Genomic DNA, 20088 nt, shown 5'->3' with positions numbered 1-20088 from the left:
TTGGAGGTTATTAAGCTACTCAAGTGTGATCTGCGGAGAGTCAACTGCTTCAAAAAGTTCAGTGTTTTTAATGTCACACTGTGCTGATTTTCCTAAATACTGCCTGTGCCACATGTCTCCATACAATAAAATACTAAAACTAACACTGAAACTAATAAAAATAAAAGCAAAGCATTCTCAAGCAATAAAAACTAAAGTGAAACAAGCCCAGTAACTGAGACAAAACTGAATAAATAAAACCTAATTAGAAAATGCCTAACTATGTTAACTTTGGTATGCACACAGTACGTAGGAGAAGAAAACTGCTGTTTGTTTATCTGAACGACGTCCAGAAGAAGGACGGTTAAACTGACAAAGGGTTAAATCAAAGCAGCCAGTCAGAGTAACTGGTGCACGGGGCTCTGCTGTGGCTCAGCAAGCGGCCTGCTAGACCATTTAACAGCGTGATTAAGTGAGTTTCTGTTCTTTACGGATAAATATCCAAACCACGATCCAGCTTTAATAAAAGCACGATAAAATGAAATTATTGTGGTTTTCATCAGCGTGGAAATGAGAACGTTCCCTCACACAGGACAGATGCTGCTGCCCTGTTTTTTCACACACAGCTTCCCAGTTTGTCTCTCACAGCGTGGGGAAACTGTCAGAGTATAACAGGTGCACTGCTGCACTCAACACTGACCTGCTCTCTGTTCGGCTCACATACTTTTAGCATTGGCTGCTCAGAGAGAAGCTAATGGACTCTGCTCACTTTCTGTTGATGGAAGCAGAACGGTTGATATAACAGAAATAACAGTAATTATCACCTATAAAAAGATATTCAACACAAAGCCTAAAGCTGAAGCTGTTCCATCAGTTTCTCTCTTTAGAAATATGAGCTGCAGTATGTCTCGTCTGCTTTGCTGCTGCCTCTTATAACATCTGATAACCTCATTGACTGATCTGAAGATGATTCGTATTGAAAGCAGATCAATCAGCTCCAGAAGAACAGATGAGATTATCTGCTGCCTCATTAATTTACCGCATGATTCTTCTTCCACAAGAGTTTATTTAACAATCATGTGTTTGTTTGACAGATACTGAGGACACTGATGAAAATTTAAATGATTTCATCATCTCGCTCTTTATTTGGTTTTCGGGTCACTGTCAGAATAATTTTGGTTTTCCACTTTGATGGGCTGAGTGAGCTCAGCTGTGATGTCTTCTTCATCCTGTTTAGGAGGATAAACACGCTGTTTACTTTTTGAGTCCGCAAAGAACAATAGGTCAGAGACTGTGAGTGTGTGTCTTTGAGCGGCAGGAAGTGAGCTCATGGCAGCGGGTGTGTCGGCAGGAAGCAGCTGTTGGTGTTCGGTTACATCATGTTGATCAGGGTCTCCAGGACAACCTGCGAGGACACAGCCATATGACTGGAGAGGACGTCAGACTTTGGCCAGAACAAAGCTTCCAGGAAATAGCCATAGCCGCACTCTGGCATCCTCCATGCTGGAGTGTTCATATTCACTCTTCGTTTGTCTGCATGTTTAGTCATGGCAGCATTAATATATAAAAATATAAAAAAGTCACCAGACTTCCTTCATGAATGCAATATTTTGGATTTTTTTCAGTCAGAGGGCATCGAATATTGTTCACATATTCAAATGAAAAAACAGAGGATGGATGGATGGATGGATGGATGGATGGATGGATAGATAGATAGATAGATAGATAGATAGATAGATAGATAGATAGATAGATAGATAGATAGATAGATAGATAGATAGATCTTATCCTTCCTTTCTAATGAATAATATCAATATTCGCCTTACTTGTACACACTGATATGAATATAACAAACATATGCAATTATACACCTATAATCACATCTGTTTATTTATCTATTTACTTAAGCATACAAGCTACAATCAAAGGTCTCTAACTTTGACTCAAATGTCCTGATCTCCATTTTTAAGCTCCATCTCTGGACCACTTTCAGCACATCTGCTATTTTTTGATCACTCCATGGAAGACCTCTGCTGACCACTTTCACTCAGGACTTCCAGGGAAGCATCTAAAAATACTACAGATGCTGGAAGCTGTCCAGAGATGTGTGAGAGGATGACCTTAGAGGGAGATCAGGCAAACTAAAATCAGATAAGGTTTTTGCTTTTCACGGGCAGAGTCGTGTCATTCTTTGATTTCCACGCGTACTGTAAAAAAAGCTGCTGTTTTTTCTGGTAGTGTTGCAGCTCCTAAAGGGAGCAGGTGGAGGAATAACTGGAGGACAGCTGACTGCAAAAACATGACAATATTTGACGTTTGAGGCGGCAGCGTGTTAATGCGGCTGCTGACAGAGACTCACAAACATCAGTGTGTGTGTGTTCAGTGACCGCTCTCGGGTGTCACCACAGGAACACCCAGCAATGAGTGTGTGTGTGTGTGTGTGTCACATACTTCTCATTGCCACTCCTCTTTGATTGACGTTGTTATGATGTTGTCTTGACCGGTTGCCCAGGCAACTCCTCCTCACATCGTGAAGGGATGATGACATGCAACAACACACACGCACACATTATCAGCCTGTCAAAATAAAAGCTTTGGCAGATACGTGGTGATAAATATGATTCATTAAGTTAACGTCTAAATCATCCCTGTGGTGTGTGTAACCACTGTGTGTGTGTGTTCCTGTGACCTTCAGCTCTTTTGCCTCTTGCTGAGCAGCTCTGATTTTGGAAACACAAACAGCTGCAGCATGAAGGCTGACCCTCGGGACTCATAATGGGACCATTAGAGTGAAAAACAAAACAGTGCAACTTACAATTACTTTCCTAACAATGAATCATTCGAACTATTAAACATCAGAAAACGGCACAAATGTTCAGCACAGCTCCCCAGAGCTCTGATTCATTATAAATGGGCTTTTTTGTACAACCGACAGTCCAAACTCAGAAAATATTTAATCCACAAACTGTATGAGAAAGAAAAGCAGCATTTCTTTTGCCTAAATTAATGATTTCCAAATTGTGGGCCAGAGTTGCCTGGAAGGTTGTGAAGGATCTGCAACTGGGCTACACGAGGTCATTTAAATTCCCATCCTGTCATGTCTTGATCCCTTAATTCCCCGTGGAGTTATAAAAGCACTGAGCACACGAGCAGGATACCAATCCACTATCTGGAAAAGTTTTCCATGTTCACTTCTTGATGTTTTCACACCATCGCTTTCTCCGTCTTCCTCTGCACTACTTCCCTGGGCTGTTTCTTTAGTCATTTCTTGTGACCTTTTATTGCAAATAAAGGGAATGATTTACATTAACTTATTTCTAATAAAACACCTTTGATAAGACCAATCTAGGCTCTACCCCTGCTTCTTACCCCATAGCTGCTGGCACAGGCTCCAGCATGCCCACAACCCTGAACTGGATTAGTAGCTAAGAGAAAGGATGGAAACACAGCAGTAAGTTTGAAATTACATGTTATTTCAAATTTATTTAACAATTTTGGTCACTTGTGACTCCAAATAAAAAAGACAGCAATCACAAAAATGCTCAAATCAAAGCTTAAAACAGTGAGAAAAAGGTTCACAGAACAGAGTGACGTCATGGTGTGTGCCCATCTTTTATATACATGTTTCTATACTCTGAGTGCTTCACTAGCAGGATACAAGCTTAAATCTTCATTTGCATTTAATTTCTTCTTTTTATGTGGATGGATTACTCATTTACATATACAAAACCAAAATTTGTAGCTTAATGCTTTATCGTAGTCATGTGTGTTGATAAGGCTACAGAAGATTTTTATGAATTGATTGATTTTAGGCTTCTTAATCAACTAATTACTGTGGCTCTGATCTGAAAACCCAGTTGCTGTCATGACTCTTCAGGAATGAACAAGCAGGCACAGCTGAAAGTGCAGCAAACGAAGAAGAATTAAATCTCCGGACCAGCATCTGGATATAAACGTGTAACAAATGCACCAGCTTTCATTCTTTATTGTTAAATCAGCTGACAGGTGAAGCATCCTCAGCATGTCCAGCTGCACACAGACTTCAGGAGGAGTCTGAAAAAATGAAACATTTAAAGGAGCGGTTCAACATTTACTGAAAAACTTAATTCCTGTTAAGAAAGAGCCGTTCTAAGCTTTCATGTCTTTATGCTGCTTCATTCACACGTGACGGCTGAAAGAGCTACGTGGTGACATTTTCTCTGATCCCACGCCCACGCTGCACACTACCTACGCAGCAACAGCCTGTTAGCTTCCAGTTAAGAAAACTAAAGATCACCAATTCAGATGTTCGATATCTGGAATGAACTAAATGCTGAAGTGCTCCTTTAATAGGATTCAACCTGGTGTCGCAGTTTGCAGTGTAGCAGCGGGTGTAAGCTACACCCGGCAGACGTTTAAAGCATTTGTGATTGGCTGAAAAATGACGAGTGTCAGAAAATCCAAATTACAGATTTCACATAAGATAAATAAGATAAGATGTAATTGCTGAAGCTTTGAGCTTCATTTTCTAGCTTAGTGGTACTTATCGGATTAGTTACTGATGACTTCATTGACTCATTATTGGCCTTTTTGGGGTTCAAATTTAAACTCTTAAGCACCTGGTGTCTCTGTGGCCCACAGTTACCATGGAGACCAGGTTAAGTAGCAGAGGACCGATTGACAGGAAACAGTGAAAAACAATTGGGAGGTGTCCATAAAGTCTCCACAGGAACAGACACACAAACATCCACAAACACTTCATTTACCGAGACCTAAACAGGAAGTCAGGCTTTGGCTTTCAAAATTAAAGTAAATCAATAAATAGAGCAATATAAACCCTTCAGAATAAAAGTAAAATAGTTGTGCCAGTAAGTGATTGTAAAAAGATAAAGAGTAGCAGTCTGCTTTATTACTGCTCCATCCAAGAGGGAGCGCCTGAGCCCAGCGATGCCCGGGACGCTGGTCTGGACCCGGGTCTGGGCCTCAGTCCAGTCTTCCTCCTGCCCAGGCTGAGGACTTCCTCTAGGGGCTCAGTGGCCTCTCCGCTGGCCCGGCTAACGAACACTGAGGGAGGGTGCGTGGTGGCCATCTCGAACCTCAGCTCCGCCGCGTTCTTAGCGCGGGAGGAGGCGCCCTTCCTTTTAGTCCTGGGCTGTGGTGAGGGCAGAGGGAATGCCGGGACAGGCCTGTGTGAAGACGCGTCTGCTGTAGCAGCAGAGGCCGAAGAGCCCAGTTTGGCCAACGCCACCGGGATCTCCTCCAGAGACTCAGCAGAATCTGAGTGGTACTCGGCGGGAGGGGCGGCAGCCTGGACGGGGCCTGAAGTGGGGGCCAGGGGGAGCAGCGTGGCCCTCAGGGGGAATGCTGGGAAAGGAAGCCGCTGACCCAAGGACACAGTGGACACATTGCTGGGCTCTGCTAGAGAGAAAGAGACAGAGTCAGAAACAATTTACTTTCTTAGGAAAGAAAGAGGAAATTATTAATGTCATCATTTTTTTAGAACATTTAAGGACATATTTCAGGCTTTCTGCCAGACATCGATGCAATTGTTTCATATTTGTAAAGGCTTTATTCTGTGCAGGAGCAGCTCTGTGATCCAGGAACAGAAAAATACACATTCCCACGCTACCTGATATCAGTCGCTCAAATCCCACAGCTCAGAGTCATTGCATGTCCTGACTGAATGCCACTTGAGACTCTGATTCTAACCTGAAGGAAAACACCTGAATGTTTTCCTGATTGGAGAGTTGGGGACCCTCGAGGTTAAGGCTGTGTGAATGGAAGAAGATCTCGGCTATTAACGATGGTCAGAATTGCCACCAATAGCTTGCCAATCGAGCTATATTTTTAGCATATGTGCCCATTCATCCCACCCAACCATTCTCTTTAATACATTAAATTAAAATGATCACCCTATTACGAGTCATTAGGAGTCTTGCTGCTCTTGGAATGAATGCATGTTTGGGAAGCAGCTACAATGATTCATCATCCAAAATAAGGAGAGAAAACAAACATAGGGTACTTCTGTCTGTTATTCTGATTTAATACAGCGAGCAACATTTTAGCTGTCCTACAGATAGCATCTGTTTATGGTTATCTATTCCCCCCCCCAATTTTTCCAGGTTTTTCCAGCAAATGTGAGAAGTGAAATAACCAAAACAGCAGCACCACAAATCTACACCACGTTTGGACTTGCTCCAACATCACTACAGGTCTGAACAAGATGCTTGTGAACATCTATGAGAAGAGTAAAACCTTTGTTGGTGTGACTCTAAAATTAATAAATGACAGCTGGGATCCTGAGAACAGGTACATGTTTTGTTAAAGGAGTTCAAAGTTTAGACGGGAGCTACCTGAAGACTGTCTGCACTCAGTGACCCGAGGCAGGTCACATGTGCAGCTGAAACATCAGTGTGCACAGCTGCACATGTGGAAGTAAGGGAGAAACAAAACAGGTGGAAGGGTTCAGGTTTAGGTCAATCAGTGCTCCCACCTCAAATCTAACAGTTTGTTTTGCTTTTTTACGTTGTCGAGCTGCTCTTCCTCCCTGACTTAAGGTGACAGGATCTGCTGTGTGAACACGGGACGGGCAGACGGACAGAAGCTTTGAGTGTTCCTGTTTTTGAACAGTTTCAGAGGAAAATCTAATTAAATTAAGCAGCCTGGATATGACCAAACTCAAAATGTTGCAAACTCTGTCTTTTGATTAGTTTAGCTCTTTCATCCCAACAGCTTTTCAGTAACTTTCTTTTCTATTCTTTTTTTTAAGCCTTCACTTGTTTTCACTTTGTTTAATCAGCTGGTGCCAATAAGTTTGACCTCTCCAAACAAATTCTGTGAATGGATTTGTTCTTTAATGTAAGATTTCGGATCTGTAATTGTAAACAAATTTCTCTTATTTTAGTTTCCAAAAACAACATTAGGAAAATATTTATAGTTCAGTGTGCTATGCTAACTGAACTGACTGAAACTGCCCTCTGCTGTAAGGTCAAATGAAGCACCTTTATTTGCCCAAGGCTTTGTGTCATGACATTTGTGTCAGCCCGTTTTCTAACATCGCAGCTTCTGCTGTCAGACTTTCACTTCTGTGTGTGAACGCACCACAGGACCGCAAGGTTAACACCAGTAAATTTCAAAGAGGAGGTCGTTTAAGTGGAAAGCAGAGCAGACGCTTGCTACAGAGCAGCGGAACTTTGACAGCCTTTAGGTTCAGGTTAGAGAACACGGTGTGTTCAAAAGTGCCTTCATATGTACAGACAGGTGAGGCCATACCGGGAGGCGGGGCTGTGGCTGGGCAGCGCTCTCTGGTCACCTCTGCTGGGACTTTACGTACCTTCTTCTTCTTTTTCTTCTGCAGAAGAATAAAAATACAAAGCAGGTTTTTAAGTGCGGTCTCCCTCACTGCTGTTTTCTCATATTCGCTTCAAATATACACAAATTTATCCAAAGTTTCTCCTGATCCGTCAGACCTCCACAGTCTGTGCAACATCACACTGAACCTGTTATCGGGTGTGTGGTTTGTGGGCTTTTACCTGTGTGTGTCGATGTGTGTGTGCCGCTATGGCTTTCATCTCTGAAGAGACAGTGGGCGGAGCTTCTTCCTCCATGACAGGACTGGACATAGTCCTCACTCTACCATTAGCAAGGAACCTGGTACACACAAACACACACACAATGCATGATTATCTGATTGCGTACTACAGGCTGTACTAGTGCATCTAAAAAAAAAGTACCTGGATACTGTGCAAATCGTAGGAAATATTCTAATAATTTGAGACACTGGATTTGATGAGCTATAAGCCATAATCATCAACAGCAAAAGGGCTTAAATATTTCACTTTACCTTTAATGACTATAGAATAGAAACACATACACAAAGTTCTGTGAACACTAGAGATCACCCCTTAATACAGAGACCTCCTTCTCCACCAGCACAGTGCTGGTGCCCGATCTAGAGCCAGTTCCTCAGATTTCCACCAAATAAATAAATAAAGGCCTGGTGCTGATGTTAAAAAGCTGACACCAGCTTGGTACAACAAAGCTGTGGAGCACAAAGTTGGAACCAATAACACGGAGCTAGATCTGCATTGGCACCGTGTTGGTGTAAAAGAGGTAATAATGTCAATAAAAAGTAGCACACTCGTCTCCTTCACTGGGAGAAACCTCAGGTAAAGAAGACACGTGCTCAGAAAAAAGAAAAAGGTTATTACAGCTGTTGTGGAGAGGCATGTGGCTCAGGGTCAGCACTCCAGCGTCTCACCGTCGACCAATGAACCCTGTCAGTGCAGGTAAATAATCTACCTGTCGGTCGCTCACAGATCACACTAACGCTGTGCTTCTGTAATGACCCGACACACTGGAACTAGAACAATTTAACTGGACAACGACAGATTCTACGTGTGATTAAGTATCTAAACTAGTTTCCCTGTTTGTCAGTGTTTTATTTTGTGCCCTCCACGTTGTTCTCTGACTGTTCCTGCTCCACTATAAAAAAGGTTTCCTACGTCTCAGATAGACAGGATTCAGAGCAAGTGTTAAAGTGAGTGGGATTATTTATCAAGCCTTTCTGTCACACACACACGCACACACACAAAAAGCCTCCTCCCTTTAGCTCACACACACACACAATCCACACTTTGTTTGCTTCCTGAAAGTTGAAGCCAAAGAATTTCATGTTGCACTTTGTTTTCTGCAAAGAAAACCGTGTCCATGGCGACGAGGTCCGGCCTCCTCGTGTGGTGAAATAACTGTTGCCAGCTGTTTACTGAGACGTGTCGGGACCCGGTCAGTTCATCTCAGCCAATCACACGCGCCGGCTTTAAGTAGGACCCGGCCATCTGAACCAGAACAGGAGGAGCTGAGAGACTTACTCTGCCTCTCCTCGCACGGCCACAGCAGTAGGTTCCTGCACGTCCAGCTGAGGGTTGGTGTAACCCAGAGTCCCTGAGTAGTTCACATCCTGATGAGGGGACAGCAGAGGACAAAGACTCAGAGCCTGAACTCAACCCCACCCAAACCAGACTCTTTCTCCCTTTATTAACAGAGCTTATTCGCCTGCCAGTCAGTCACCTTGAGGACTGAAGGAGCTGCCGTCTCTTTCACAGATCCCGGTTTCCTCAAGTCTCTGTTGTCCACACGGTGGCGCTGCCTCACTATGTACTCGTACGTACTGAGCCTGTTCCACACTGAAACACACATACGTAAACATACATTTCCCCAGACCCTTGAACCCCGACATGGCCTTTAAAGGTCCGTCTTTGTGAAGAGAAAGAGGAAGTGGACTAAATGTCCTCAGAGGACCAGTTAAAAACACACACATAACACAAAACACACACCCACAGGATTTGTTCTGAAACACTGACGGGGTCTTGCAGCATTACCATGAGGTCAGAAACAAAGATTTAATAACCTCTGTGAGAGCGTAGACAGCACGAGGAAGGAAAAGCTCTTTATAGCTCCTTCATGCTGCTAAATAAACAAATAAATATCCAAACGTATGATATGCTGGCAGCATCACCTGAATGTGAGTGAAGTTATTAAAGAGAATTTTTTTTAACTGAATTTTCTCTCTTGGTTTTATCGAGCTGCAGACGAGTGATGTGTCTGACTCAGACTGCTGAAGCCTCATATTGCTTTTAAATAAATGAACTCTGCAATAAATCTTTACAAAGAAGGCAGACTGTGGATTTTATGCTCAATTCCCACTGAGCAGCACATCAGGTCTAATCTGAAGAAAAGGAATTATTAAAGCAATACAAATGCTGATGGCCCCCCAGTGCTACCCCTCAAAACCTTTATAAAATGCTCACGTAAATATCTGATTGTTTACAAAATAAAAATAGTAGTAAAACTGATGCAAACTCACAGTTTTGTGGATTGTTATCTCTTTATAAAACCTAAAGACAACAAATGGATTCTGAAACAGGAAAACCTATTAGTTACTTTGAAAGAAAATGCTGTTTTGAAGGGACCTTTTTTTTGCCCCACTGTCATAAATACAGAAGCCATTCTACAGACTAACGTGACGTGTTGCCTGTGAACTGCACTGCCTGCATTTCATAAGCATGCTGTACCTGCAGCAGATCACCACAGAAACTTAAATCTGTGATGTACTAAAATCGGTATGTTATAGAATATGTCTGAGGCTGAGCTTCACTGGGATCATTTTTACATACGTTTTGAATTTTGAAAATATTTATTATGAACATCAGACATTACAACATTAACTGCTGGGCAGAAAATAAAGAAAAGCTTCCTCTTGTCAAAGATTTGACACGTGGACAGACAGGCAGGTGTGTTATTTCTTACTCAGGTAGATGTGGAAACAAAGCAAGTGGCAGAGCAACACGCAGGACAGAAGACCCAGAGCGATTGTGATGGCAGCCAGGACGGGAATCACTGGTGCAGCTGACCGGAGAGGCGCGACGGGCAGGAAGACGAACCACACACCCGTCTCATTCCTCACTGCGGGACACAAGAAGAGCCAACTGTGAAAACAGCATTTCTTCATTTAATGGCTGAATAACCAAACCCCAATATATCAGGAAAATCCAAGCACATCAGGTATAACTTTGAGTTTGTTTAGCTTTAAAAGTTGTTGTCGTTGTATCTGTGAGCTGGCTGGGGGCGTCAGAATGATCTTTCTAATATTCCTCCTTTTTTAGTTTAACAAAATTTCAGGTTCACGATGAAACATAATAAAAAGTCATTTATAGAGAGACAACAGTGACCTTTTGAACAGCAAAAATCACCCTAAACTCACTGAAACAACTATAAGCTGTCGACAAACTAAATAATCTTCCTCACATGAAAACACGAGACTGAAGGACAAAGACATCAGTCATCTCACTCTCCTGATCTTCCTCCCTCTGCTGTGGATGTGGACTCTCCGCCTGCAGATAACACTGAGAGGAGGGGGCATGCTTTCTCATCCTGCAGCTGAGACTGCACACAGTTCAGTTCAGTTTGCAGGTTACTCCATTCACTGTGAAGCTGCTAAATTCAGAGTATCACTCACCTGTGCTTCTTGACAAAGGAATGGGCATGGTCAGCAACAACACTCAGGTAGGCTGTGGGGTTTAACTGATCCTGAGCTGGTACTAAGGGGCCCAAAGTGTGCCAAGATAATATCCCCCACACCATAATACCACCAACTTCCCGAAACGTTGATATGAGGCAGGATGACGCCGTGCTTTTCACTCCACATTCTGATGCTACCATCTGAGACTCATCAGACCAGGCAAAAGTTTTCCAATCTTCTCTGGTCTAATTCTGTTCAGCCTGCAGGAGCCTCAGTTTCCTGTTCTCTCTTGAACAGTGGCACCCAGTGTGGCATTCTGCTGCTGTAGCCCATGTTGTGCATTCAGACATGTTCTTTTGCATACCTTGGTTGTCACAAGTGATTTTCTGCGTTACTGTGACCCTCCTATCCGCTTAAAGCAGCCAGGCCATTCTCCTCTCACCTCTGGTATTTTCCCCTTGAGAGCTGCTGCTCACTGAATACTTTCTCTTCTCTTCTCTCTTTCTCAACCCATCTCTGTAAACCCACAGATGGTTTGTGTAGGAAACAAACTACTCAGACCAGCCCACCTGACACAAACAACCATGCTGCATTCAGTCACTTTAATCACCTTTCTTTCCCATTGTGATCCTCAGCTTCCACTTCTTGATTTCTGAACACCCTAACTGAGATTTCTTTTAAAATTTTTAATAAACACTATAGACTCACAGCTTTTTTACAAGGTCAGAGGTCAAATCTTACCCAGAAAGTGTTTGTCGGTGCGGAGTTTAGTGGGGTCCAGAAAGAACTCGATGAAGACGTAGGAGGCAACAACAAGAATGAGACAAACTCCCAAAAGAGCTGAGATCACACTGTGGAGGAACAACCTGCAGGACACACAGCACTGCTCAGCACACACGCCTAATGGGCATGAATGTACAAAATATATATTTCAAAAACATTGATTAAAATATTTAAAATACATAACATTTGCTATCTTTGCAGCCCATGTCTATGTTGCTCCAGTATTTTAGAAGAGACTTTTGGAAATGCTTCTAACTCGGTTTTCAGTTAATGACACTTTCATCATTACAGGCAGAAGCACAGAATTATAAAAACAATGACAGACACCGACTCCTCACTGAGTCACATCAGACACGACGCATCCTCCTCTGATTCATCACTCCCATCATATGGCAGCTGCCTCGTTCTGTTAGTTTGTCTGTGTTGCGGTCGTGACTTTCCTGTTTTAAAGACTTTTAATGTTGGAAAGACTCAGATGTGCACGTACAGGTGCAACAGAATCTCCTTTTCTTAAAGGAGATTCAGTGCTTTGCACAGAGCTGTATATCAGCCTCACTTCCCTGTCAGAGACAGCTGTCTTACTGGGAGTGAACCAGTGTCAGGTGACAGCATCCTTCATTGTTTGACTCCACAGAAAATTAACCAGTACTCACTTATAGTTCCTGCTGCCCACACAGTTGTTGAGCCACCGGCAGTGATGGTCGAAGTTCGCCACACACTTGTTACAGGCGCTACAATGTTTCGACTTCGGTCCCCTGAAACAACCACATACATATATCTGTGTTTACAACGAAGTGCAGCCTAGTACTAGCACTACTATACAGAATGTACAGCACGCATTGTGATACAAATCTAACTGAAACACATTCACGTTTGATGACTTTACTGCTTTGGTAAAACAGTACCAGTCAAGTTTGTTTTAATGTGTGTGGATGTTTAATGTGTGAATGAGAACTTTTTACTTCCAACACAATTCAGGTTCTTAATACACAAAATGGTACATAACTGTTATTTAAACAGCCAATCCCAGAGTTCACATCCTGGCGTTGTAAATAGGCCGTATATGCAAATAAAACTGAGGAATAATGAGGTCAGTGCACATGAGATAAAAGTCTTTTTTCTACTTGTGTGAGAAGCCCCGCCCACCAGCTGCACAAACTTCTGAGGGGCAACCAATCAGAAGAAAAATAGAAAACTGAAAAGAGCTCAAAAAAAAAAGCTCAAAAAGCTCGTTTCAGACAGGGGATGAACTGCAAAGATAAATAACATCATTTTTAACTGGGAGTCATGCAAAGCTACTCATGGAGCAGCACAACAAGCATAATAAACCACCTTTAAAATTAGTTTTCAGATTCTGAGTCAATGTGTAGCTCCCTCTCTGCAGCAGATCCAGAGGATTGTGGGTATTCATATCCGGTCCCAATGTTTATTCTGAAATGGGAGTGCTGCGCAAAGCAATGTCAGATCAGATCCAGGTTTGAGAGGGGGTTTACGGTCTGTAAGAGCCCCTGTGACCCAGTTCTCTGAGGCCTCCTGAGACCAGCCCACTGACCCATATTTTTTTTTCCTCAGAGGTTGTCACTGCAGTTCAGCTCAGCTCATCACCTCCTGGCTTCAATGAGCAGCTCTATTATTTACTCAGGAACTGAGCTGCATTCAGCTGCTGAGGACTATGCAACACTGCAATTAATGAAGCCAGTAAAATATTTAAATGGAGACTTAAAATCAGCAGAATTCAGTGGTGAAGAGCTCTTGTCTGCAGTGCAGATGTACAGACAACTGGAAGCAAGTCCCAAACTGTTGTTTCTCTGAAGGTCAGTTCTGATTCATATCAAAGATGACAATCAGCTCACGCTAAACCGAAACATGTGCACCTCCTTTGTGTGAGCATACTGTGAAACAGCTAATTCCTCTCGGCATTTCTTACATCTAAACACGCAGAGTCTGGAGAGTCACCAGACTGCCTGAACTGTTTCTTTAGATCAACAGTCTGAAAAAAAATCTAATGTTTTTACAGTGAATCTACACAAAGACCCTTTCAGAGTCTTTGTGTAGATTCAAATTCTAAGAAATATTGTTAGATTTAAGTGTGCACAATAGGGCCCGGTATCAATTTCTAGAATCGATTCGATTCTGATTGACAAGGTTCGATTTGATCCACGATTTCGATTCAAATCAGGGAAATTTTGCCTCAAACAGTCAGAAATATTATAATTCTGATTATTTATCAGTACTGACACTTCTGAGACTTCATCAGAGGTGTGAGCATCACAGCAGATGTCTTTGTGTCAAAGTAACTGAGGATAAAACAAAAAACATGAAGGAGATTTTCCTGGCCTGGCTTTTTATAGCAGATAACCTTAAAAATATTCTGCAGTAGAACATTTTGAAAAGTTTACATTTCTTCGGAATTGAACAGCAGAAATGAGTTTTTCTTTCAGAGGTCTTTTTAAAAAAAAAACAGCGGCCGACAGCGCTGTGCACAATGGTAAACTGGTGGGTAATAAGCAAGCGAATAATGCAGAAAATTGTGATTTTTAGATGGGAAACTGTTCTTAAAGTACACTGAGAGAGAGAGAAAGAGCTGTGCAGGAAGTGTGAATTTATTGTGGTGGAAGCAAAACCGCAAAAGTAAGACAGAATTCATGACGATGCTTATCTGAAGCGTAATGTGAAGCTTAGTTTGGATCTTCTTTTGCTGCTGGTTCAGTCAGTTTTGGTTGGAGAGAGATGAAACCTGCAGCATCAGAATCTAGCGCAAAAAAAAACAGTAAACACGACACGCGGACCTGACGCATCAGAATGTGTGAGGTGACAGTTTTCAGCCCCGACGATGTGTCCGACCGCATACGTGCCGTCTGGTGAGAAAGCCCACAGCTCACTGATTCTGATGCATCAGGTCCACGCTTTGTGTTTACGTCTTTTTGCAGAATCCGTTTACCTGCTCTCATTTACTGTTTTAGCTGTTTGGTGGTTGCTGAAATAGTTTTGTGAGGTTTAACCTACATTTTTAAAAATAGATTCAGGATTTTAATGAATCGATATCGCTTTATTTAAGCTAAAATCGATTTTCATCGGAAAATCGATTTTTGTGATGTTCAGGACATAAAATGTCCTGAACATCACACTGACTTTATGCAAGCAGCCTGGCAGGTTAAAGACCATATGAGCTCTGATCTAACGGAGATGGACACTTAGGTAACATCTCAAAGGGTTCATGACTGCAGAGCATGCTTTAAAAAGGTTACAAGGAGCGGTGGACTGGAGGGAAGGAACCATCATGGGTTTAAAATTAAATTTAACATGACACATTTTCAGTTCTTTCAGCTGAAGCTTTGTGACCTCGACTTCAGATCAGTAACACTTTGTGGCATTAATAAATAAATGCAAAGTATGTGGCTGTAAATTAAATAAATCCATGACACCTTCACTTTAGTTATGGAACAAATCTTTTCTGTGCATGCAGAGAGACCCCTGATAAACAAACATGCTTAAAAAAATACTTAAAAACACCGGAGTCTGATTGGACAGTGCAAATCCAGACCATGTGACAAGCAGCTCAGAAGATGAAGCAAACTTCAGTTCATGTTCATGTTGCTACCAACAACACCAAAGCTGCTAACAGCTGACAAGCAGTTTGTGTCTGCATGTGTGTGTTTGTGCAACCTGCAGAGACTGTCCTCCTGTGAGAGACACCCAGCAGGGACATGCCAATAAAAACTCCAACAGCAGCTCAAGTAAACATACCTCCGTGACCTATTTGCAATGTTAGCTTGATAGGAAGCAAAAGGACAATTTGAGCTACAAAATCTCAGCTACTAACAGCCAATGGGGAAACTTGATCAGAAAGAGTTTCAGCCAGTGTTAGCACCATCTGCTGGCAGCAATCCACAGTGTGGTAGTTTTGATTAACCAGATCATTCAGGGTTAATGACAAAAAATATAAAACAGATGGGGTTCCTTTTGTTTGTTTTGTTTTTTTGGAGACCTTAGACAAAACCTGATTTCATCTAAAGGTATCAGCCAACACCAAGGCATCAACTGAAATAGCTGCCTGGGCCATATTGCTGCACATGAAGGGGTATAAAGGCCTTTTAGGCTAAAATGCAACAACTGTGCCTGCATCTCTTGGAAGACTTACAACACAAATGAGTATCCGTCTGCAGCTGTCTGGGTCCAATAGGGTGTGCCATACTGAATCACCCCTAATAACATCGGTTTAAATTTTGAAGTTAGATAAAAGTGTCATATCATGATATCATAGCAAGATCATGTGTTTATTTTTCCTAGTGCACAACGAGATGAGCCCAGGGATCTCTGAGAGCGAAAGCCACGTGTCAGCATCCACTTACAATTCAGTGCTCACCTCAACCTCCAACAAAGCACAGTACTACTAGAAAAATAAGCAAGAAAACTGCTCCTGCTGGAGATGGACAACTGTGGCAAATATGTTTCACCAGAGATATACCTCCAAATTGAACCAGCCAACAGCTGGTGACGTGTGACCCAAAAGTAAACAAATGACTCAGCGACCATCTCTTTTAAAACTACTGCACTATAATGCTGCTGCTGCACCTTGTAGCAATAGATTCACCCATTGCATTAGGTGGTCACAGTAACTCACTGAAAAATATTTTTCATTTTGCCAGCATAAAAAATGCAGCTGCCTGCAAGCGATTACAGATCATTTAATTTTTTTTTTGTCTGTATCCTCATAAATATAATTTATATCATGAATATAATTTTTGCAAATTCCCTTAAAAAAACATGACAGAATTTGGAAGCTATATCCTTACCAAACCCTAGCGTCCACTTCAGAAACAATATAATCACTATAATTAATACATTAGAATCATACAAACAACACATTTTATATAAAAAGTGAAAATCACTTGTTTTACATTTCAATAAACAAGAAGAAAATAATGTGTATTGCTCTAAAAGGTAAATTGCTCAACAGCAAGTGTAATTACAAAATTTGAAGATGATCTGTACACATCCCTATTTTTAAAAAAAATATTCCACAGCACGCTGAGACTCACCCTGAGATTAGTGCATCGAACTAACCCGACAGCATCCCATCTGAAGAGGCTGTGAGCTTTCAGATTTATCACCGCTGCTGCTGACTCATCAACAAAACTCAACAATGACCATAAAACAGCTAAATGTTAAAATACAAGCTTAGAGAGCACTTGAGAGTTTTTATCATTGGGATGAAGGTATCCGGCAGTTTCGGGAACGATAACATGATGCAGCATACATGCGTTGAAAAGCCTCTGTTTGTTACTCACACTTCGACCTGGCACAGGTAGCAGTGGCAGTTCTCGATGACGTGCGCGTGTTTGGAGCGGTCGAACACGGGGACCGGGCCTCGGACGCTCTTCGCTCTGACATTGTAGTCGGCTGGATCGATGGACACGGCCATGACGTGGACAAACAGGTGACACACAAACATGATGCCCGTACACTGACACAGAGATCAGGAATCAAACACAGATACGCCAGAGCAACACTGTAACACCTCACCTAAAGAAAAGACCTGAAATCACTGTCTGTCCCCTCAGTAACAATAACTCAATGCTATCAGACAATATGGAAATTACATTTTGAATAGGGGTCATTTTTCATATTTTCATAGGCATCAGACACTACCAAAAACAGCTCCCTAACACTGCCAGACTTTACACTGGCTGTGCTAAATAAAGCAGCAGACAGAATGAATAAATTATAGATTGTCGACTGTACAACCAAAGTATCTGGGACACAAATTTGAGAACTCACCTGAATTACGATCCAGTTAAAATAATAAAAACTGGAATTTTTAGAAGACAAAAACGCGAAATATTTAGATAAAAGCTGTAATAATTTGAGGAAAAGCATCGTCAGCTTTTGAAAGACAATTTGCTCTATTCTTTGACTAAACTAACACTATATTTTAAGGAAAGACGTTTTACTATATTTTGAGGAAAACCTCCCTTTTTTTTCCATAGAAAAAAATGCTACTGGTGTAGAAAGTTCACATGTGTTTATCTGTACACCTCGCTACCAGTGGTGCGGTGGTGGTCTGTCCACGCAGTGGAAGGATACGATGTAGCCCGCAGGGATCCAATGTGCAGGCAGCAGGGGGACGAATATGCCGAACCCGGTGACGGCAAAGTAGATGTAGAGCAGCCAGGCGAGCAGCTGGAAGGGGTGCGGAGGCCAGCTCCAACCGTTGGTCCGAGAGCAGAGCAGCACGTCAGCTCGCCGTGGGCCGTCCTCACCGACCGGCGCCGTCCGGTTCGGGTTCCTACAGCACACGTCCATCCCGAACGCGCATCCAGCATCAAAGAGCTGCCGTTTGTTGTCAGGCACAGAGCGTGGTCTCCATCACATGAGCGAGAGAGTAACCGCAGGCTGAAGCTGCATAAAGAGCCGCTTCATGATCAATGAGTTTGAGCTGCAAAGGAAACCGAGAGAGAGAACAGAGGCTCTGATTCAAACAACAACACACAGACCAACAACAGCTCTGCAGCATCACAACCGTGTGTCCCACTGTACAACACACAGCTGCAAACAGCAGTGATCTGAGACCATCAGCCCAATTAGCCACAATCAGTTTTCCACAAACCCTCAGCTTCCACCTTTCTGTAATCTGAACATCTGGGGTGAGGTGGAGTCTCTGAAGTCTTAATAAAACAATTATACCCTTTCCCTAAATTATTCATATCATCAAATAAGTTACATTTTTTACCGGTATTTGAGTTATGAGTTGTTTTTTTTTATCCAGGGTCCATTTTCTGATTATTGTCATGATCAGTTCATCTGCTGGTTAATTTCTTTATCAGTTTGTCTTTGACAAAAGTCTGCATACAGCTTGGATTTGTCCAAGCAGGCTGAGATAGTAAACAGATTATTAAACAGCAGAGGTCTTTAATTGAATATCAGAAAAGATGCAGATAATTTTCGTAATCCAATCACCTCAGCTGTAAGTTTTCCAGCTCCTGTTTTTCCTGTCTCTGTTCAACTAATCCATCATCTGAGTAATGATGGTTTCACAGACTGTTATTTTACTGGCTTATACCTGAATTTATCAAAGTGTAATCAGGGGGAAATTGTTTATGTGTTTGATTCCACATGCATGATTTTTTTTTTTCAAACGTTCCTGCTGAGCAGCTGGAACCAGACAACACTGCCTTCTACATGCTGCAGCTGAGGAGCAGTTCATTCATTAAGTAACCGAGTGAATGGTGCAAAAAAAAAAAATGAAGTCCTCACAACAGCATCACATAATTTATCGACAATTTTTTTTGGCTTCATCTCACCACCGGACCTCCTGCTCTACGAGAGGGCAGCCCACCTGGTTAACCGGTACCCGAGCCTCATCTCATCCCGGAGCCCGGGCCTGAGCAGCGGCGTGAAGCTTTGCCGTCCCCCTTGTCCCAGGGGAAGGGGGCTGCTCTTGGGTAAACCAGAGATCCACAGATCTGGGCCACACCGTCCCAGTACTCCAGCTGTTAACTCACATCCATCCTGGTCGGCAGCCGCAGTCCTCGTTTTATCCCTGGACCCGAGCTCATCCACTGTCGAGCGGCCTCGCCGAGACCGGTGCTCAGGGAGAAACTGTGATTGGTATACAATTCTGATTAGCTCGCCAGATAGCGTGCTAAGCTGCTAACGAGACGCGACTAGCGGGACACCGCTGCTGCCATGCTTGCTCTCACTCCGGCAGACGGAGGGGGGAGGGTAACCGCAAATCAACCGCAGAGCGTAACGTTTAATATTTAAGGTGAACGACTGTTTTAAAAATTTAAGATCGCTGTGGATCCCATTAGCCTGCTAGCATGATACCCGTTAGCCTATCTGCTGCTGCCTTCCACAGTCTCCTAGCGTCTTCCAGCCTCGTAAACCGTTTCCCTGGTAACGCCGTAGGTCCACACCTATTGGTAACTGGAGCTGACCCCGCCTACTATATGAATGTAAAAACCGAGCTCCGGGAACTGATAGTTGTGTTAGTGACGTGCATCCAGCAGAGGGCGGCACATCCACGACCAACAGAACGCCGCTATGTATTTATTTATGTTGATATTTGTATATGTGAACTAGAACCATTCTCTTCAGGCGTTTACAATTTTCGTTATTATTAGCATTATTATTAGCATTATTATTATTATCCACTGTTATCTCGTTAAAGTTTTCGATTTTTAATATGATTATCAATTATTAATTATTAATACTTTATTTTTGTCATTTTACCACCCGTGTTATATTTGATGTTTCACTTAGTTTTGTTTATTTTTTTCATTCGTCTCAAAAACCCTTTGCTGTAACCTCAGTTTTGTCAGTGG

The 20088-nt window shown here is 42.5% G+C and overlaps 1 protein-coding gene across 3 annotated transcripts; it reads right to left on the bottom strand.

The window, feature by feature from the left end:
• Positions 1-3449: 3449 nt before the first annotated feature.
• On the bottom strand, positions 3450-19663 carry zdhhc1 (zDHHC palmitoyltransferase 1). 3 transcript variants are annotated; one of them, XM_085408442.1, is made up of 11 exons: positions 19101-19663; positions 17849-18200; positions 17053-17228; positions 12415-12516; positions 11720-11844; positions 10267-10422; positions 9028-9143; positions 8829-8917; positions 7491-7608; positions 7231-7309; positions 3450-5376 (listed from the first exon to the last, which is right to left on the bottom strand). In XM_085408442.1, the coding sequence occupies exons 2-11, from the start codon at positions 18065-18067 to the stop codon at positions 4868-4870; spliced, it is 1689 nt and encodes a 562-aa protein (XP_085264568.1). In that variant the 5' UTR covers positions 18068-18200; positions 19101-19663; the 3' UTR covers positions 3450-4867. The 3 variants fall into 3 exon arrangements, with proteins under 3 accessions (XP_085264568.1, XP_085264631.1, XP_085264702.1); XM_085408505.1 differs by having other exon boundaries at positions 19267-19663; XM_085408576.1 differs by having other exon boundaries at positions 3451-5373.
• Positions 19664-20088: the final 425 nt, after the last annotated feature.

Source organism: Rhamphochromis longiceps, linkage group LG1 (genome assembly GCF_057381845.1).
Source record: "Rhamphochromis longiceps isolate RC_006_pf linkage group LG1, R_longiceps_female_GT1.1, whole genome shotgun sequence".
NCBI lineage: Eukaryota > Metazoa > Chordata > Actinopteri > Cichliformes > Cichlidae > Rhamphochromis > Rhamphochromis longiceps.
The sequence above is the reverse complement of the archived record's forward strand: the minus strand, read 5'-3'. Positions and strand labels throughout refer to the sequence as shown.

Excerpts from the sequence above, each read along its gene's own strand:
- zdhhc1 (XM_085408442.1), bottom strand. The coding sequence starts at position 18,067 with ATGGACGTGTGCTGTAGGAACCCGAACCGGACGGCGCCGGTCGGTGAG. Across the intron at positions 8,918-9,027 it reads CAGCTCCTTCAGTCCTCAAG|GATGTGAACTACTCAGGGAC; the intron begins GTGACTGACTGG and ends TCCCCTCATCAG. Across the intron at positions 7,609-8,828 it reads GCCGTGCGAGGAGAGGCAGA|GTTCCTTGCTAATGGTAGAG; the intron begins GTAAGTCTCTCA and ends TGTGTGTACCAG.